General features: G+C 37.3%; 1 protein-coding gene across 9 annotated transcripts in view; it reads right to left on the bottom strand.

The window, feature by feature from the left end:
• TUT4 (terminal uridylyl transferase 4) overlaps positions 1-15,397 on the bottom strand; it is a 131,388-nt gene that overhangs the window by 13,860 nt on the left and 102,131 nt on the right. For all 9 annotated transcript variants that reach the window (XM_070368054.1, XM_070368051.1, XM_070368050.1 and 6 more), the window contains 4 exons: positions 13,549-13,626; positions 13,223-13,400; positions 12,635-12,682; positions 12,464-12,546 (listed from right to left, as the gene is read on the bottom strand). In XM_070368054.1, coding sequence (XP_070224155.1) covers positions 12,464-12,546; positions 12,635-12,682; positions 13,223-13,400; positions 13,549-13,626 — 387 coding nt within the window. The remainder of the gene's footprint in view (positions 1-12,463; positions 12,547-12,634; positions 12,683-13,222; positions 13,401-13,548; positions 13,627-15,397) is intronic.

Below are 15,397 nucleotides of genomic sequence, written 5' to 3'. Positions count from 1 at the left end.
TAAAATGACCCAACAATTCTACCATTACGTATATGCCCAAAAGAAATGAAAACATACATCCACAGAAAATTTTGTACACAAATATTTATAGCAGCACTACTCATAGTAGCCAAAGAATAGAAACAATACAAATTTCCAACAAACTGAAGAATGAATAAATAAAATGTAATATAACCATACAATGGAATATCATTCAACCATAAAAAAAAGAATGAAATATTGATATATGCTACAGCTTGAATGAACCCTGAATACATTCTGTTAGATGAAAGAAACCAGTCACAAAAGGCTACACATACTCTGATTCCATTTTCATAAAACGTCCACAATAGGCAAATCAACAGAGTGAGAGGAAAAAGGAAGGAGAACTGACTGCTAATTGGGACAGGAGTTTCCTTGAGAGAGGACAAAATGTTCTAATTAGATGTGGTGATGGTTGTACAATCTTGCAAAAAATACTCAAAAAAACTGAATTACTCACTTTATATAGGTGAACGCTAAAGTACATGAATTATTTCTCAATAAAACTGTATTTCTATAAAAGAACACAATATAATTCTTTACTACTGATGAAGTCAACATAATTTACTAAACTCTTCATTATCATTTTTTCTGATAAGACAAAAATGAAAGCCTTTCTTAATTTACCTGGTTGCTTATGGCAAAATCTAGGAAATCCCCCTGATTTCTCCTCGACTCATCACCTCTAATTAACCACCAGGTTGTATCCATTCTATTCCTGAGTATCTATCTCTTTAATCAATTTTTCTTCATCCCACCTTCCTAGTTAAGGTGGCCTAGACCTGGGGTCAGCAAACTTCTGGGAAGAGCCAGAGAGTTAAAATTTTAGGTGTTGAGGTAAAATTGAAGACATTGTATTATATAGGTACTTATAAAATAAGAGAGAAAATTCCCACAAAAATTTTATTGAAGAATTTCAAAATATATTAATAACAACAGAGTATAATGTTTTTATAATGTAAGTTTACTAATTTGAAAAAAGGAACATTTTCTGGAGGAGACATTTGCTTAATTGGAGTTCAAAGTTAGTGCTCCCTATCATTAAAATAGAAGGCAAATTGTTAATCCTAATCTGCAACTACATTTTATCTATTTCATCTTTGAAAATATTTTTCACAGATGACTGAATCTTTAAGGTACAGAAAATAATGAACGGATCTAGAGTACCTATGGAAGGACCAGTCTCTGATAAAGAAGGTGTATCTGGTGACTGGCCAGAAAGATGTGAAGCAGAATGACTGAGTTCACCCCTTCTCAGTTGTGTCTGACTCTTTGAGATCCCATGGACTATACAGTCCATGGAATTCTCCAGGCCAGAAAGCTGGAGTGGGTAGACTTTCCCTTCTCCAGGGGATCTTCCCGACCCAGGAATCGAACTGGGGTCTCTTTGCAGGCAGATTCTTTACCAACTGAGCTATCAGGGAAGCTCCCTTCTTAGAGGAACACCAAAATAACAACTAACTGCTGAACAACCATTGAACAATAAAAACAAAAAGGCTGGAACCTATCAAAAAAGACACCCTATATCCAAAGATGAAGAAGCCACAACAAAACTGTAGGAGAGGCACAACTGCAGTAAAATCAAATCCCATACCTGCTGTGTGGGCAACTCACAAACTAGAAAATAATTATACCACAGAAGTTCTACCACAGGACTGAAAGCCCTGAACTTCATGTCAGGCTTCCCAGCCTGAGGATCTGGTAATAGGAAGAGAAGCCCCCAGAGAATCTAACTTTGAAGGCCAGTGGAGTTTGATTGAAGAAATTCCACAGAACTGGGAAAAACAGAAATTCCACTCTGAGAAGGAGTACACAAGGACCTCTAGGTACCAGGACTCAGGGGAAAGAACAGTGATTTCATAAGAAACTGGGCTAGATCTACCTGCTATTATTGGAGGGTCTCTGGCAGAGGTGGGGGGGTGGGGCTGTGGCTCACTCTGGGAACAAAGACACTTGCAACAGCAGTTTTAATGAGCATGCATTGGTGTGAGTCCTCCTGGAGGCTACTATTTCCTCCCCACAACCTTAACCCCATTCAACAGCCTGAAGGCTCAAGTGCCAGGACACCTGAGGCCAAACCACCAAAAAGACTGAAACACAGCCCCATCCATCAAGCAGACAGGTCACTTGAAGTCTTTCTGAGCATGGCCCTGACCACCAAACGGACAAGACAGAGCACCACCTACCAGCAGACAGGAACTAGACCCTCTCACCAGGAAGCCTGCACAAGCCTCTTAGACAGCCTCATCCACCAGATGGCAGACAGCAGACACAAGAAGAACTACAATCCTGCAGCTTGCAGAACTGAAGCTGTAATTACAGAATGTTAGACAAAATGAGACAACAGAAGAATATGTCCCAGGTGAAGGAACAAGACAAAACCCTAGAAAAACAAAATGAAGTGGAGATAAGCAATCTAGGGTTAAAAAAAAAATAAAAAATTTCAGATTAATGGTAGTGAAGATGACCCAAGATCTCTTAAAAAAAAAATGGAGCCACAAATTAAGAAGATGAAAGAAACGTTTAACAAAGACACAGAAGAGCTGAAGAACAAACAGAGATGAACAATACAATAACCAAAATGAAAAACACACTAGAAGGAATCAACAGCAGAGTAACTGAGGCAGAAGAAAGGATAAGTGATCTGGAAATCAGAATGGTGGATTCACTGCCATGGAACAGAATAAAGAAGGAAAAGAAATGAAGACACTCTAAGAGACCTCTGGGACAACTTTAAAAGCCTCAAACATTCACATCATGTAGTCCCAGAAGGAAAAGAAAGAAAGAAGGGACTTAAGAAAATATTTGAAGAGGTAATAGTTGAAAACTTACCTAACAAAGGAAAGGAAACAGTCATCCAATTCCAGGAAGGTCAGAGAGTTCCAGGTAGAATAAACCCAAGGAAGAACACACCAAAACAAATAGGAATCAAATGGACAAAAATTAAAAACAAAGAAAAAAATATCAAAATATTAAAAGCAACAAAGAAAAGCAACAAATACAAGGGAACTCCCATAAGGTTATCAGCTGATTTCTCAGCAGAAACTCTGCAGGCAAAAAGGGAGAGCTGGACTGTGAAGAAGGCTGAGCGCCGAAGAATTGATGCTTTTGAACTGTGGTGTTGGAGAAGACTCTTGAGAGTCCCTTGGACTGCAAGAAGATCCAACAAGTCCATTCTGAAGGAGATCAGCCCTGGGTGTTCTTTGGAAGGAATGATGCTAAAGATGAAACTCCAGTACTTTGGCCACCTCATGTGAAAAGTTGACTCACTGGAAAAGAGTCTGATGCTGGGAGGGATTGGGGGCAAGAGGAGAAGGGGATGACAGAGGATGAGATGGCTGGATGGCATCACTGACTCGATGGACGTGAGTCTGGGTGAACTCCGGGAGTTGGTGATGGACAGGGAGGCCTGGCGTGCTGCGATTCATGGGGTTGCAAAGAGTCGGACACAACTGAGCGACTGATCTGATCTGATCTGATCTGATGATATATTTAAAGTGATGAAAGCAAAGAACCTACAGCTAACAGTACTCCATCTGGCAAAGATCTCAATTCAGATTTGATAGAGAAAGCAAAAGCTTTACAAACAAGAAAAAACTAAGAAAATTCAGCACCACCAGACCACTTTTGCAACAAATGCCAAAGGAACTTTAAGCAGAAAAGAAAGGGCAACTACTGGAAACAAAATTATGAATGGAAAAGCTTACCAGTAAATACAAAGTAAAGGTAAGAAATCATCTGCACACAAATATGATATCAAAACCAGTAATTATGAGAAGAGGAGAACACAAATGCAGGATATTGGAAAAAAGTTTGAATTAAAAGACCAGCAACTTAAAACAATCTTTTTTATATACAGAATGCTATATCAAAACCTCATGGTCACCACAAACTAGTTGTGACCAACCTAGACAGCATATTAAAAAGCAGAGACATTCCTTTGCCAACAAAGGTCCGTCTAGTCAAGGCTATGGTTTTTTCAGTAGTCATGTACGGATGTGAGAGTTGGACTATAAAGAAAGCTGAACACCGAAGAGTTGCTGCTTTTGAACTGTGGTGTTGGAGAAGACTCTTGAGAGTTCCCTGGACTGCAAGGAGATCCAACCAGTCCATCCTAAAGGAAAAAGGTCCTGAATATTCATTGGAAGGACCAATGCTGAAGCTGATATGCCAATACTTTGGCCACCTGATGCGAAGAACTGACTCATTTGAAAAGACCCTGATGCTGGGAAAGATCGAAGGTGGGAGGAGAAGGGGACGACAGAGGATGAGATAGTTGAATGGCATCACTGACTCAATGGACATGAGTCTGAGTAAACTCCAGGAGTTGGTGATGGACAGGGAGGCCTGATGTCCTGCAGTCCATGGGGTCGAAAAGAGTCAAGACATGACTGAGCAACTGAACTGAACTGAATATCAAAACCTCAGGGTAACCACAAACTGAAAATCTACAACAGATACATACACAAAAATGAAAATGGAATCCAAATACAACACTAAAGTTAGTCATCAAATCACAAAACAAGAGAACAAAACAGTTCAGTTTTGTTGTCCTGAACTGAGTTCAGGACACTGAACTGTTGAACTGAGTTCAGTCACTCAGTTGTGTCCGACTCTTTGCGACCCCAAGAACCGCAGCACTCCAGGCCTCCCTGTCCATCACCAACTCCCAGAGTTTACCCAAATTCATGCCCATTGAGTCAGTGATGACATCTAACCATCTCATCCTCTGTCATCCCCTTCTCCTCCTGCCTTCAATCCTTCCCAGCATCAGGGTCTTTTCAAATGAGTCAGTTTTTTGCATCAGGTGGGTGGCCAAAATATTGGAGTTGAAGCTTCAACGTCAGTCCTTCCAATGAATGCCCAGGACTGATTTCCTTTAGGATGGACTGGTTGGATCTCCTGGCAGTCCAAGGGACTCTCAAGAGTCTTCTCCAACACCACAGTTCAAAAGCATCAATTTATCGGCGCTCAGCTTTCTTTACAGTCCAACTCTTACATCCATGCATGACTACTGGAACAAAACAGGAATGGAACAAAAAAGACCTACAAAGCAAATCCAAACCAATTAAGAAAATGGCAATAGGAACATATATACTGGTAATTACCTTAAACATTAAATGGGTTTAGTGCTCTAACCAAAAGAAATAGAGGTGAATGGATACAAAAACAAGATCCATATACATGATATCTACAAGAGACCTACTTCACATCTAGGGACACATACAGACTGAAAGTGAGGGGATGGAAAAAGGTACTCTGTGCAAATGTAAATTAAAAGATAGCTGGAATAGCAATATTTTTCTCAGACAAAAGAGACTTCAAAATAGACAAAAGAGACAAAGAAGGACACTACATAATGATCAAGGAATCATTCCAAGAAGAAGCTATAACAATTGTATATAAATACTTACCCAATACAGAGTACCCCAATATATAAGGCAAATATTAACAGTCATTAAAGGAGAAATCAACAGTAATGTAATTAATAGTGGGGGACTTAAAAATACTCCATTTATATCAATGGACAGATTATCTAGAAAGAAGATTAATACAGAAACTCAGGTCTTAAATGACACATTAGACCAGACCACCTTCACTGACATTTATAGAGTATTCCATTCAAAAGCAGCAGAATATACACTTTTCTCAAGAGGCCATGGAACATTCTCTAGGATTAATGACAGGCTGGGCCACAAAGTAAGCTTCAGTAAATTTAAGAAAATTAAAAATCATATCAAGCATCTTTTCTAACCACATTGCTATTAGATTAGGAATCAACTATAAGAAAAAAAAACTAAAAAACACAAATACATGGAAGCTAAAAAAAATACTATTAAACAATCAATGGATCACCGAAGAAATCAAAAAGGACATAAAAATTACCTAGAGTCAAATGAAAATGAAAGCACAATGATCCAAAACCTAGGGACATGATAAACGCAGTTTTGAGAAATTTATAGCAATACAATCTTACCTCAGGAAACAAGAAAAATCACAAATAAACAACCTAATTTTATGTCTAAAGCCAACAGAGAAAAAAGAATAAACAAAACTCAAAGTTAGCAGAAGGAAAGAAAGAGAGATCAGAGCAGAAATATAAACAAACAAAATCAATAAAATCAATGAAACAAAAAGCTGATTATCTGAAAAGATAAACAAAACTGATAAACCTTTAGCCAGACTCTTCAAGAAAAGACAGCGAGCTTAAATCAACAAAATTAGAAATTAAAAAGGAGAAGTTACAATAGACATCAGAGAAATACAAAGGATCATAAAAAACTACTACAAACAACTATATGCCAATAAAGTAGACAACCTGGAAGAAATGGATAAATTGTTAGAAAGGCACAGTCACCTAAGACTGAACCAAAAAGAAATATAAACTTCCAATAAACAAAAGTCCAGGACCAGATGGCATCACAGATTAGTTCCATCACTTAGAGAAGAGTTGACACTTGTTCTTCCGAAACTATTCCCAAAAAAATGCAGAGAAATGAATACTCCCAAACTCATTCTATAAGGCCATCACCATACTGAAACCAAAATCAGACAAAGATACTACCAAAAAAAAAATTTATAGGTCACTATCACTGATGAACAGACACAAAAATCCTCAACAAAAATACTAGCAATCTGAATCCAACAATATATTAAAAGGATCACACACCATGATCAATTGGGATTTATACCAGGGATGCAAGGATTTTTCAATATCTGCACATCAATTAGTATGATACACCACATCAACAAATAGAAGAATAAAAGCCATACAATCATCTCAACAAATGCAGAAAAAGCTTTAAACAAAATTCAACACCTATTTATGATAAAAACTCTCCACAAAGTGGGCAGGGAGCGAACATACCTCAACATAATAAAGGCCATATATGACTAGCCTGTAGTTAACATCATACTCCGTGGTGAAAAGCTGAAAGCATTACCTCTTAGATTTGGAACATGACAAGGATATTCGTATTCTCACCACTTTTATTCTACATAGTTTTGGAAGTCCTAGCCATAACAAATCAGAGAAGAAAAAGAAATAAAAGGAATATAAACTGGAAAAGAGGAAAAACTGTCACTGTTTTAGATGACACACTATACACAGAAAATTCTAAAGATGCCACCAGAAAACTGTGAGAGCTTATTAATGAATTTGGCAATGGCACCCCACTCCAGTACTCTTTTGCCTGGAAAATCCCATGGACGGAGGAGCCTAGTAGGCTTCAGTCCACGGGGTCGCTAAGAGTCGGACACGACTGAGAGACTTCACTTTCACTTTTCACTTTCGTGCATTGGAGAAGGAAATGGCAACCCACTCCAGTGTTCCTGCTTGGAGAATCCCAGGGACAGGGGAGCCTGGTGGGGTGCCATCTATGGGGTCACACAGAGTCGGACATGACTGAAGCGACTCAGCAGCAGCAGGATATAAAATACACATAAATCTTGCATTTCTATACATTAACAATGAAAGACCAGAAGGAGAAACTAAAGAAACAACCCCATTTATCATCACATCAAAAAGAAAAAATTACCTAGGATTAAACCTACCCAAGGAGAGAAAAGACCTGTACTCTGAAACTATAAAACACTGATGAAAGAAATCAAAGATTACACAAACAGATGGGAAGATATACCATGTTCTTGAATTGGAATAATCAATATTGTCAAAATGATTATCCTACCCAAGGCAATCTACAGATTTAATGTAATCCCTATCAAATTACCAATGGCATTTTCCACAGAACTAGAACAAAAAAAAATCTTAAAACTTGTATGGAGACACAAAAGACCCAGAATAGCCAAAGCAATGCTGAGAAAGAAAAACAGAGCTGGAGAAATCAGGCTTCCTGATGTCTGACTGTACTACAAAGATACAGTCATCAAAATAGTATGGTACTGGCACAAAAACAGAAATACAGATTAACGGACTAAGATGTAAGCCCCAGAAATAAACCCATGCAACTATGGTCAATTAATCTATGACAAAGGAGGCAAAACTATACAATGGAGGAAAGACAGTCTCTTTAACAAACGGTGCTGCAAAAACTGCACAGCTACAAGTAAAAAAATGAAATTAGAACATTCTTTAACACCATACACAAAAACTGATTAAAGACCTAAATGTATGACCTGATACTATAAAACAAGAGGAAAACAGGCAGAACACACTTTTACATAAATCACAGCAACATCTTTTCTGAGCCGTCTCCTAGAGTAAGGGAAATTAAAAAATAAACAAATGTGACTTCAACTCAAAATCTTTTGCACAACAAAGGAAACCATAAACAAAATGAAAAGAAATGATGCGATGGACAGGATTAGTCTCCAAAATTTACAAACAGCTCATGCAGCTCAATTAAAAAAAAAAAACCCAATCAAAAGAAGACATATAGATGGCCAAGAGGCACAAGAAAAGATAGTCAACACTGCTAATTATTAGAGAAATGCAAATCAAAAATTATAATGAGGTATCATTTCACATCAGTTAGAATGGCCATCATCAAAAAATCTACAAACAATAAATGCTGGAGAAGGTGTAGAGAAAAGGGAACCCTCCTACACTATTGGTGGGAATATGAATTGGTACAGACACTATGAAGAACAGTATGGAGGTTCCTTAAAAAACTAAAACTAGACAAATTGAGAGAGTAGCATTGAAACATATACACTGCCATGTGTAAGACAGATGGCTAGTGGGAAGTTGCTGTATAACACAGGGAGCACAACCTGGTCTCTTGTAATGACCTAGAGGCACAGATCTGGGGTGGGGGTGGGAGGGAAGTTCAAGAGAAAGGTATGTATGTATACTTACAGTTGATTCACCTTGATGTATGACAGAAACCAACACAACATAGTAAAGCAATTATTCTCCAATGTAAAACATAATTAAAAAAACAAAACCAAAAAGAAACTAAAAACAGAGATACCATATGATCCAGCAATCCCAATCCTGGGGTACATATCGAGAGAAAATCATAATTCAAGAAGATATATGCACCCAAATGTTCACTGAAGCACTATTTACAATAGCAGACATGGAAGCAACCTGAATGTCCACTGACAAGTGAATGGAAAAAGATGTGGTACACACATACAGTGGAATATTAGCCATTAAAAAGAATGAAACAATGCCATCTGCAGCAACGTAGATGGACCTGGACGTTTTCATACTAAGTGAAGAAAGTCAGACAGAGAATGACAAATATCATGTGATATTGCTTATATGTGAATTCTAAAAAAAAAAAAATACAAATGAGCTTATTTACAAAACAGACTCAGACTTAGAGAATGAACTTATGGTTATGGAGGGGCAGGGGGAGGAAGATAGATTGGGAGTTTCAGATTAACATGTACACAATACTATATTCAAAATAAATAACCAACTGTATGTATCTGTACAAGGACCTACTGTATAGCACAGGGAATGCTCCTCAATAGTCTGTAATAACCTAAATAGGAATTTTAAAAAGAATAGCTACATGTATATGTATAACTCAATCACCTTGCTATATACCTGAAACTGATAAACATTTTTAATCAACTATGTTCCAATATGAACTCAAATTTTTTTTAAAAAAAAGAAGAGATATCTGAAGATACAAGCAGATTTATAGATGTGGTAGCAGAAAGTTGAAGAATATCTATTTAATATCATCTCTGCCTCAAAAGGAAAACATCCAAGTGTGAGAAAGGCAGAGAAGAAAGATAGGACAAAATAAATTGGGCACTGAATTTTTAGTAAAATAAATAAAACTTGGAATAGTCCCTATTGAATGGGAGACAGAGGTAACTAAAGAAATGTAGTAAGAACGTCAGAGAGTATTGAAAGTCCAGTTGAGGCTGGTGAACATTAATTTATAGTTTTGCTATAAACTGCTTAGCTTTAAGACTTTTTTCCATCGGTGCTTAGTCCAAGCATAAAGAGATGGTGGATGGCTGAGTTCATGTAAAGCTGAACACACAACAATGCGAAAGAAGGACAATGGTACAAAGGAATATGAAGTATATGCCACAGGGAGACCAAGGAACGTGAGTTAAATGGAGAGGAAAAATGAAAACAGGAGATAACTGACAGACTGGGAGAAAAGGGATTAATATGTCAGAGAACCTAATGAATAGAAGAATAGTTGAAAAGGGAATATTTCAGTGAGCAAGAAAGTACAGAAAATATACTTGGTCGTCATTTTCACTAGAATCTAAGGGGATGAAACACATCTATTCTATATGCTGTTATAATCCTGCTGCTGCTGCTAAGTCACTTCAGTCGTGTCCGACTCTGTGTGACCCCACAGACGGCAGCCCACCAGGCTCTGCTGTCCCTGGGATTCTCCAGGCAAGAACACTGGAGTGGGTTGCCATTTCCTTCTCCAATGCATGAAAGTGAAAAGTGAAAGTGAAGTCGCTCAGTCGTGTCCGACTCTTTAGCGAATCCATGGACTGCAGCCCACCAGGCTCCTCTGTCCATGGGATTCTCCAGGCAAGAGTACTGGAGTGGGGTGCCATTGCCTTCTCCGTTATAATCCTAGTACATATCAAAGAAATAGGTACAAATCAGGAATTCAGTATGTGTTGAAAGAATGAACTTTACTATGGAAAATATTAAGCATGAAAAACTATATTAACAATGTTATTTTTCTATAATATCAGTTAGAACACTGATACCAACTTAAATGTCCATTTAAGGAGAAGAGTTAAACTGGTATACCCAAGCTCTAAAATACCATATATTGACTTTTAAAGTAGAATAAAGCAAATTAAAAGATGACTGGGAAGAATCATAGGCCCCCTCTGATAGGCTCTTATGCCAAATCACATTCAAGAGGATTCTATGTTAGTATTTCACTAAAAAGTCTGACTGCATGAAACTGCTAGGTTTCTAGAAAACACATGCATGCACACATACTAATAGAATTTCCATGATTTTCAAGTAAAATGCTTTATCAGTGCATCACCATATTTATTCTGATTTGACTGTGCTTTTCATTTATTATTTTAATATATTAGTAAAATTATCACTATATTTTCCTTTTGTTATATATTTTGCTTCTGCATGACTTTTGCGCCATTTCAAATTTTACTGTTATTTTATTTTGATTACAATTATTATCACCCCCACTGCCTATGAATCGGAGAAGGCAATGGCACCCCACTCCAAATCCCATGGATGGAGGAGCCTGGTGGGCTGCAGTCCATGGAGTCGCTGAGAGTTGGACACGACTGAGTGACTTTACTTTCACTTTTCACTTTCTTGCACTAGAGAAGGAAATGGCAACCCACTCCAGTGTTCTTGCCTGGAGAATCCCAGGGATGGGGGAGCCTGGTGGGCTGCCGTCTATGGGGTTGCACAGAGTCGGACACAACTGAAGTGACTTAGCAGCAGCAGCCTATGAATCAGGACTATCAAAACTGCTTCAAAGGAAAAAAGCTCTAGACTTTTTCTGCTTTTCTCACCCCAACAAGCAAGAGTGATGAAACTGAACAAGATCAAAGATATTTATTATGCAATAACAGAGACATTGTTTCTCTTTTAAGATTTCTTCCTTCTTTCTCTGTGAGACTGTGATATCCACCCATTAGAAAGCAACCTAAACCAGATAAGACCAAAAGGAATGGGGGACACTACACCCCCCAGTTCAGGGGGTGAAGTGGAACTCTTAGTTCCATACCATTAGTTCAGCTTACCAAGGGCTGTATCACAATTAAAGCAGAAGCCTCAGCAAATAATAAAGTTTTACCAATATTTTGGGCTTCCCTGGTGGCTCAGACAATAAAGAATCTGTTTACAGTGCAGGGGACCCAGGTTTGATCCCTGGGTTGGGAAGAGCTCCTAGAAGAAGAGAATGACTACGCACTATAGTATTCTTGCCTGGGAAATCCAATGGACAGAGGAGCCTGGTGGGCTACATAGAGTCCATAGGTTGCAAGGAGTCAGACATGACTGAGCAACTAACCCTTTCACTTTCACATTGATACTTTGGTACTGACTTCTCTGTTTGTATTTTCACCAAGATTTCTAGAGATAGAAGAGAGGCAGTAGGGAGCACCTCAGATTCACAATTAAAGGATCCTGAGTCCTATCAACTCTCACTTGTTTAACAAACGCTTATTTGATGCATCCTATGTGCCAGAAATTATGACAAGCACTGGCAATATGATGGTAAACCTCACAGACATGGCCTCTGTCCTCATGGAGCTAAACAGTCTAGTGGGAGAGACAGAATTTAACGAATAGATTAAAAAAACAGATAAAATATAGCCAACAGATATTTCACTATAGACTATGGTAAGTGCAATAAGAAAAGACAGAGGGAGTTATAACCATCTTTTCCCCTATTCCTAACACCAACTTGTAACAGGATTAGGTTTCTTATACTACAAAAAAAAAAGTTCTACAGGAAAACAGAAAAGACTCAGAATTCGAATTATGTAAACTTACAGCTTCTCTGCCAATGAGTGGGTAAAAAGGGGTACCAAAAAGTTTCCTTCCATTGATAAATGCTTTCATGATGAAATTGGTCACTATTGAAAAAAGAAGAAAAACAATGAAGATCCAGACCCTAAGGTGTAAGAGCTTTAAAAGCAGGGTATTTCTATATTTAAAACTTACTTTTTCTAGAAACTCCAGCACCAAGGTTATGATTCAAATCAAAAGGATCTAGAAAAGAAATATTTTATTCTTTAATTAAGAAGCTCACTGTAACATAAATATACTTAGTAACCATAACTAGAGTCTAATACTAAGTAACACAGACCAAAGTCAGAAATTATTATTTTTTTTTAGAAATTATTTTTTATAATTACAGATTAAAGGATGGAAACTGGAGGATAAAAAAAGGATAAAAAAAAAAACACACACAAGGAAATATCTTCCAAATTCTAATGTGTTTCAGTTTCCCTCTCAATTTCATTAGCCAAATAAAATTCTAGCTTTTCAAAGGAAATTTGCTGTATGACTCAGAGAACTCAAATTCAGATTCTATAACAACCTAGCGGGGTGGGAAGAGTGAGAGGTGGGAGGAAGGTTCAAGAGGGAGTGGACATATGTATACTTACGGCTAATTCATGTTGATGTATGGCAGAAACCAAAGCAATATTATAAAGCAATTATTGTTCAATTAAAAATATATTTTAAAAATTCTGCTTTTGTCTTGTTTTGCTTTGTTTTGTTCCTAATTAATATCAGATGAATGATTACCTTCAATGGCAATACATTTTGATGTCCACTGCTTCTCAAAAGTTGTCAACAGTTTTTTCTGCCGAATGCTAATTACATATTCTTTGAAATCAAATTCTTCAGTATAGAAGCGAAGCAGTCCCAACCAAAGCTCTCCTAATGTTTCTGTGTTCTTTCCAAGTGAAGGTAAACGTTTTTTCTAAGGTGAGAAGAAAAAAAGGAGAGTGACATATCTATCTATACTTATCCAAAATATAGATCCCAAATCCAAGTAAAATTATTAAATTATGCAAATCCTAACATGTATCAGTGAACATTCCACAACATAAAAACTATGAAGAAATTACCAGTTCTTCTGTTTTATCAAAGAAAAAAGCATTCCATCCATCAACCATTCTCTGTGGAATCTGTTTTCCATCAAAGATCTGCATTAAGAAAATCAATTTTATTATTAGATTTCAAGTCATCCAACTCAAAGCCTAAATACCTTCACATCATTTTAGAATTTACATATAATAGACACATTGAAATATTTATTCCAAAAGGAACATGTCAAGATGGTATAATTTGATGTCAAGTTATTAATGAAAATGAATAAAATGTATCTGAAAGACCAAAGCTGGGAAAGGGTATCTTGAGAGCACCAGACTGTCCAAATGATACATTTGATGTTATCTATTTGGTCTATCAAAACACATCCAGCCCAAGTTTAATTAAGTAAAACTAAAAAAATAAATGAAAATGGCATTTTCATCAAAGGATCACAGATGCAGAAATCCATAAGAGATAATACTCACTGACTGTAAATCTTAAGGAAATCAAAGAAGCTGTTGTGGGGAACAGCTCTAGTACCTTTAATCAATTATGTGTATCAGATGAGGCTGAAAAGGGCCTGGACACTGATTCTCTTTTAAATAGAATATTAGATAGCTTTTCTTGACATTTTGATAAATATTGTGAAATCTTCATGATTAATTATGAATAGTAATTCCCTGTCCTAAGGAAAGGGGGGAAGATAATGCTATTCTACTAGAAGAATTTCATAAGATGATTGTACAGGTACAACTGACCTCTATAAGGAATTTTGAGACTTATTTCTTATAGGAGCTTTAAGAAAGAGATGCAATAAAGTAAAAAGCTGGGATAAGTGCAGAGTCAGCAGACCTCATTTCTAGTCTTAGTCCTGCCAACTAATAATTCTGGACAAGACAATTATCCTTCGAAATCCTCAGTTTTCCCAATGGAAAAAAAAAAAGAGAGATTAGATTAATTAGGTCAGTTGTTTTCAAATTTTATTTTTCTTTCAAACTGTTAGAACCCCTTCCTAAAATGGATTCTTCTTGGAAGTTGAACAGTAAAACAGAGGTACTCTGATAAAAGCCTGAGTGGAGAAAATTACAGCCTATCTTTTCCTTCCTCCACTCCTCACACACATTTTAAAGAGCTCTCAGAGCTTGTCAGGGCTTCCCTGGTGGCTCAAAGAATCCTCCTGCAATGCAAAAGACCTGGGTTAGATTCCTGGGTTGGGAAGATTCCCTGGAGGAGGGCATGGCAACCCACTCCAGTATTCTTGCCTGGAGAATGCCCATGGACAGAGGAGCCTGGTGAGCTATTGTTCATGGGGTCGCAAAGAGTTGGGCATGACTGAGCAGTCTGACTAAGCACAGAACTTATCAAAATAGACTTTAAAACCATTAGCTAAGGTGCTCCCCATGGCTCCTTCCATTTTAAATGAGACAGTTAATTATAAAATTAACTGCATGTCTGTCCCTCTAGTTTCACTCTTAGGTTTAAGTTCCTTGTGGGCAAGGACTATAACTGACATCTAGAGCCAAAACTCCTACCACATCAAAGCCTGCCATATAGAGAATACTTAATACATGTCTGTTGAATGAATATATTTACTCTGTAAGCATGTTTACATAAAGATCAGGTTTCCAGGGACCTAAACTAATACCTGGCCTTTTACTATTTACATATAATTTAAACAAACACAGTTACCAAGAATCATCTAGCATAAATTGCAACATTCCATAAATCAAAAAAGAGAAAGTCCAGCAATTACAGGTATTAATATCTAAAATAAGAGACATGGGATCCTACACTCAAGGAAGAAAAAAAAGGTTTTAAAGGGGCAAAAGTATAACATCTTGCCTTCGTAGATTAAGGTGCTATTATACAAGCTGCCTCTTTAGA

The sequence above is a fragment of the Bos mutus genome, chromosome 3 (assembly GCF_027580195.1).
Source record: "Bos mutus isolate GX-2022 chromosome 3, NWIPB_WYAK_1.1, whole genome shotgun sequence".
Lineage (NCBI taxonomy): Eukaryota > Metazoa > Chordata > Mammalia > Artiodactyla > Bovidae > Bos > Bos mutus.
The sequence above is the reverse complement of the archived record's forward strand: the minus strand, read 5'-3'. Positions and strand labels throughout refer to the sequence as shown.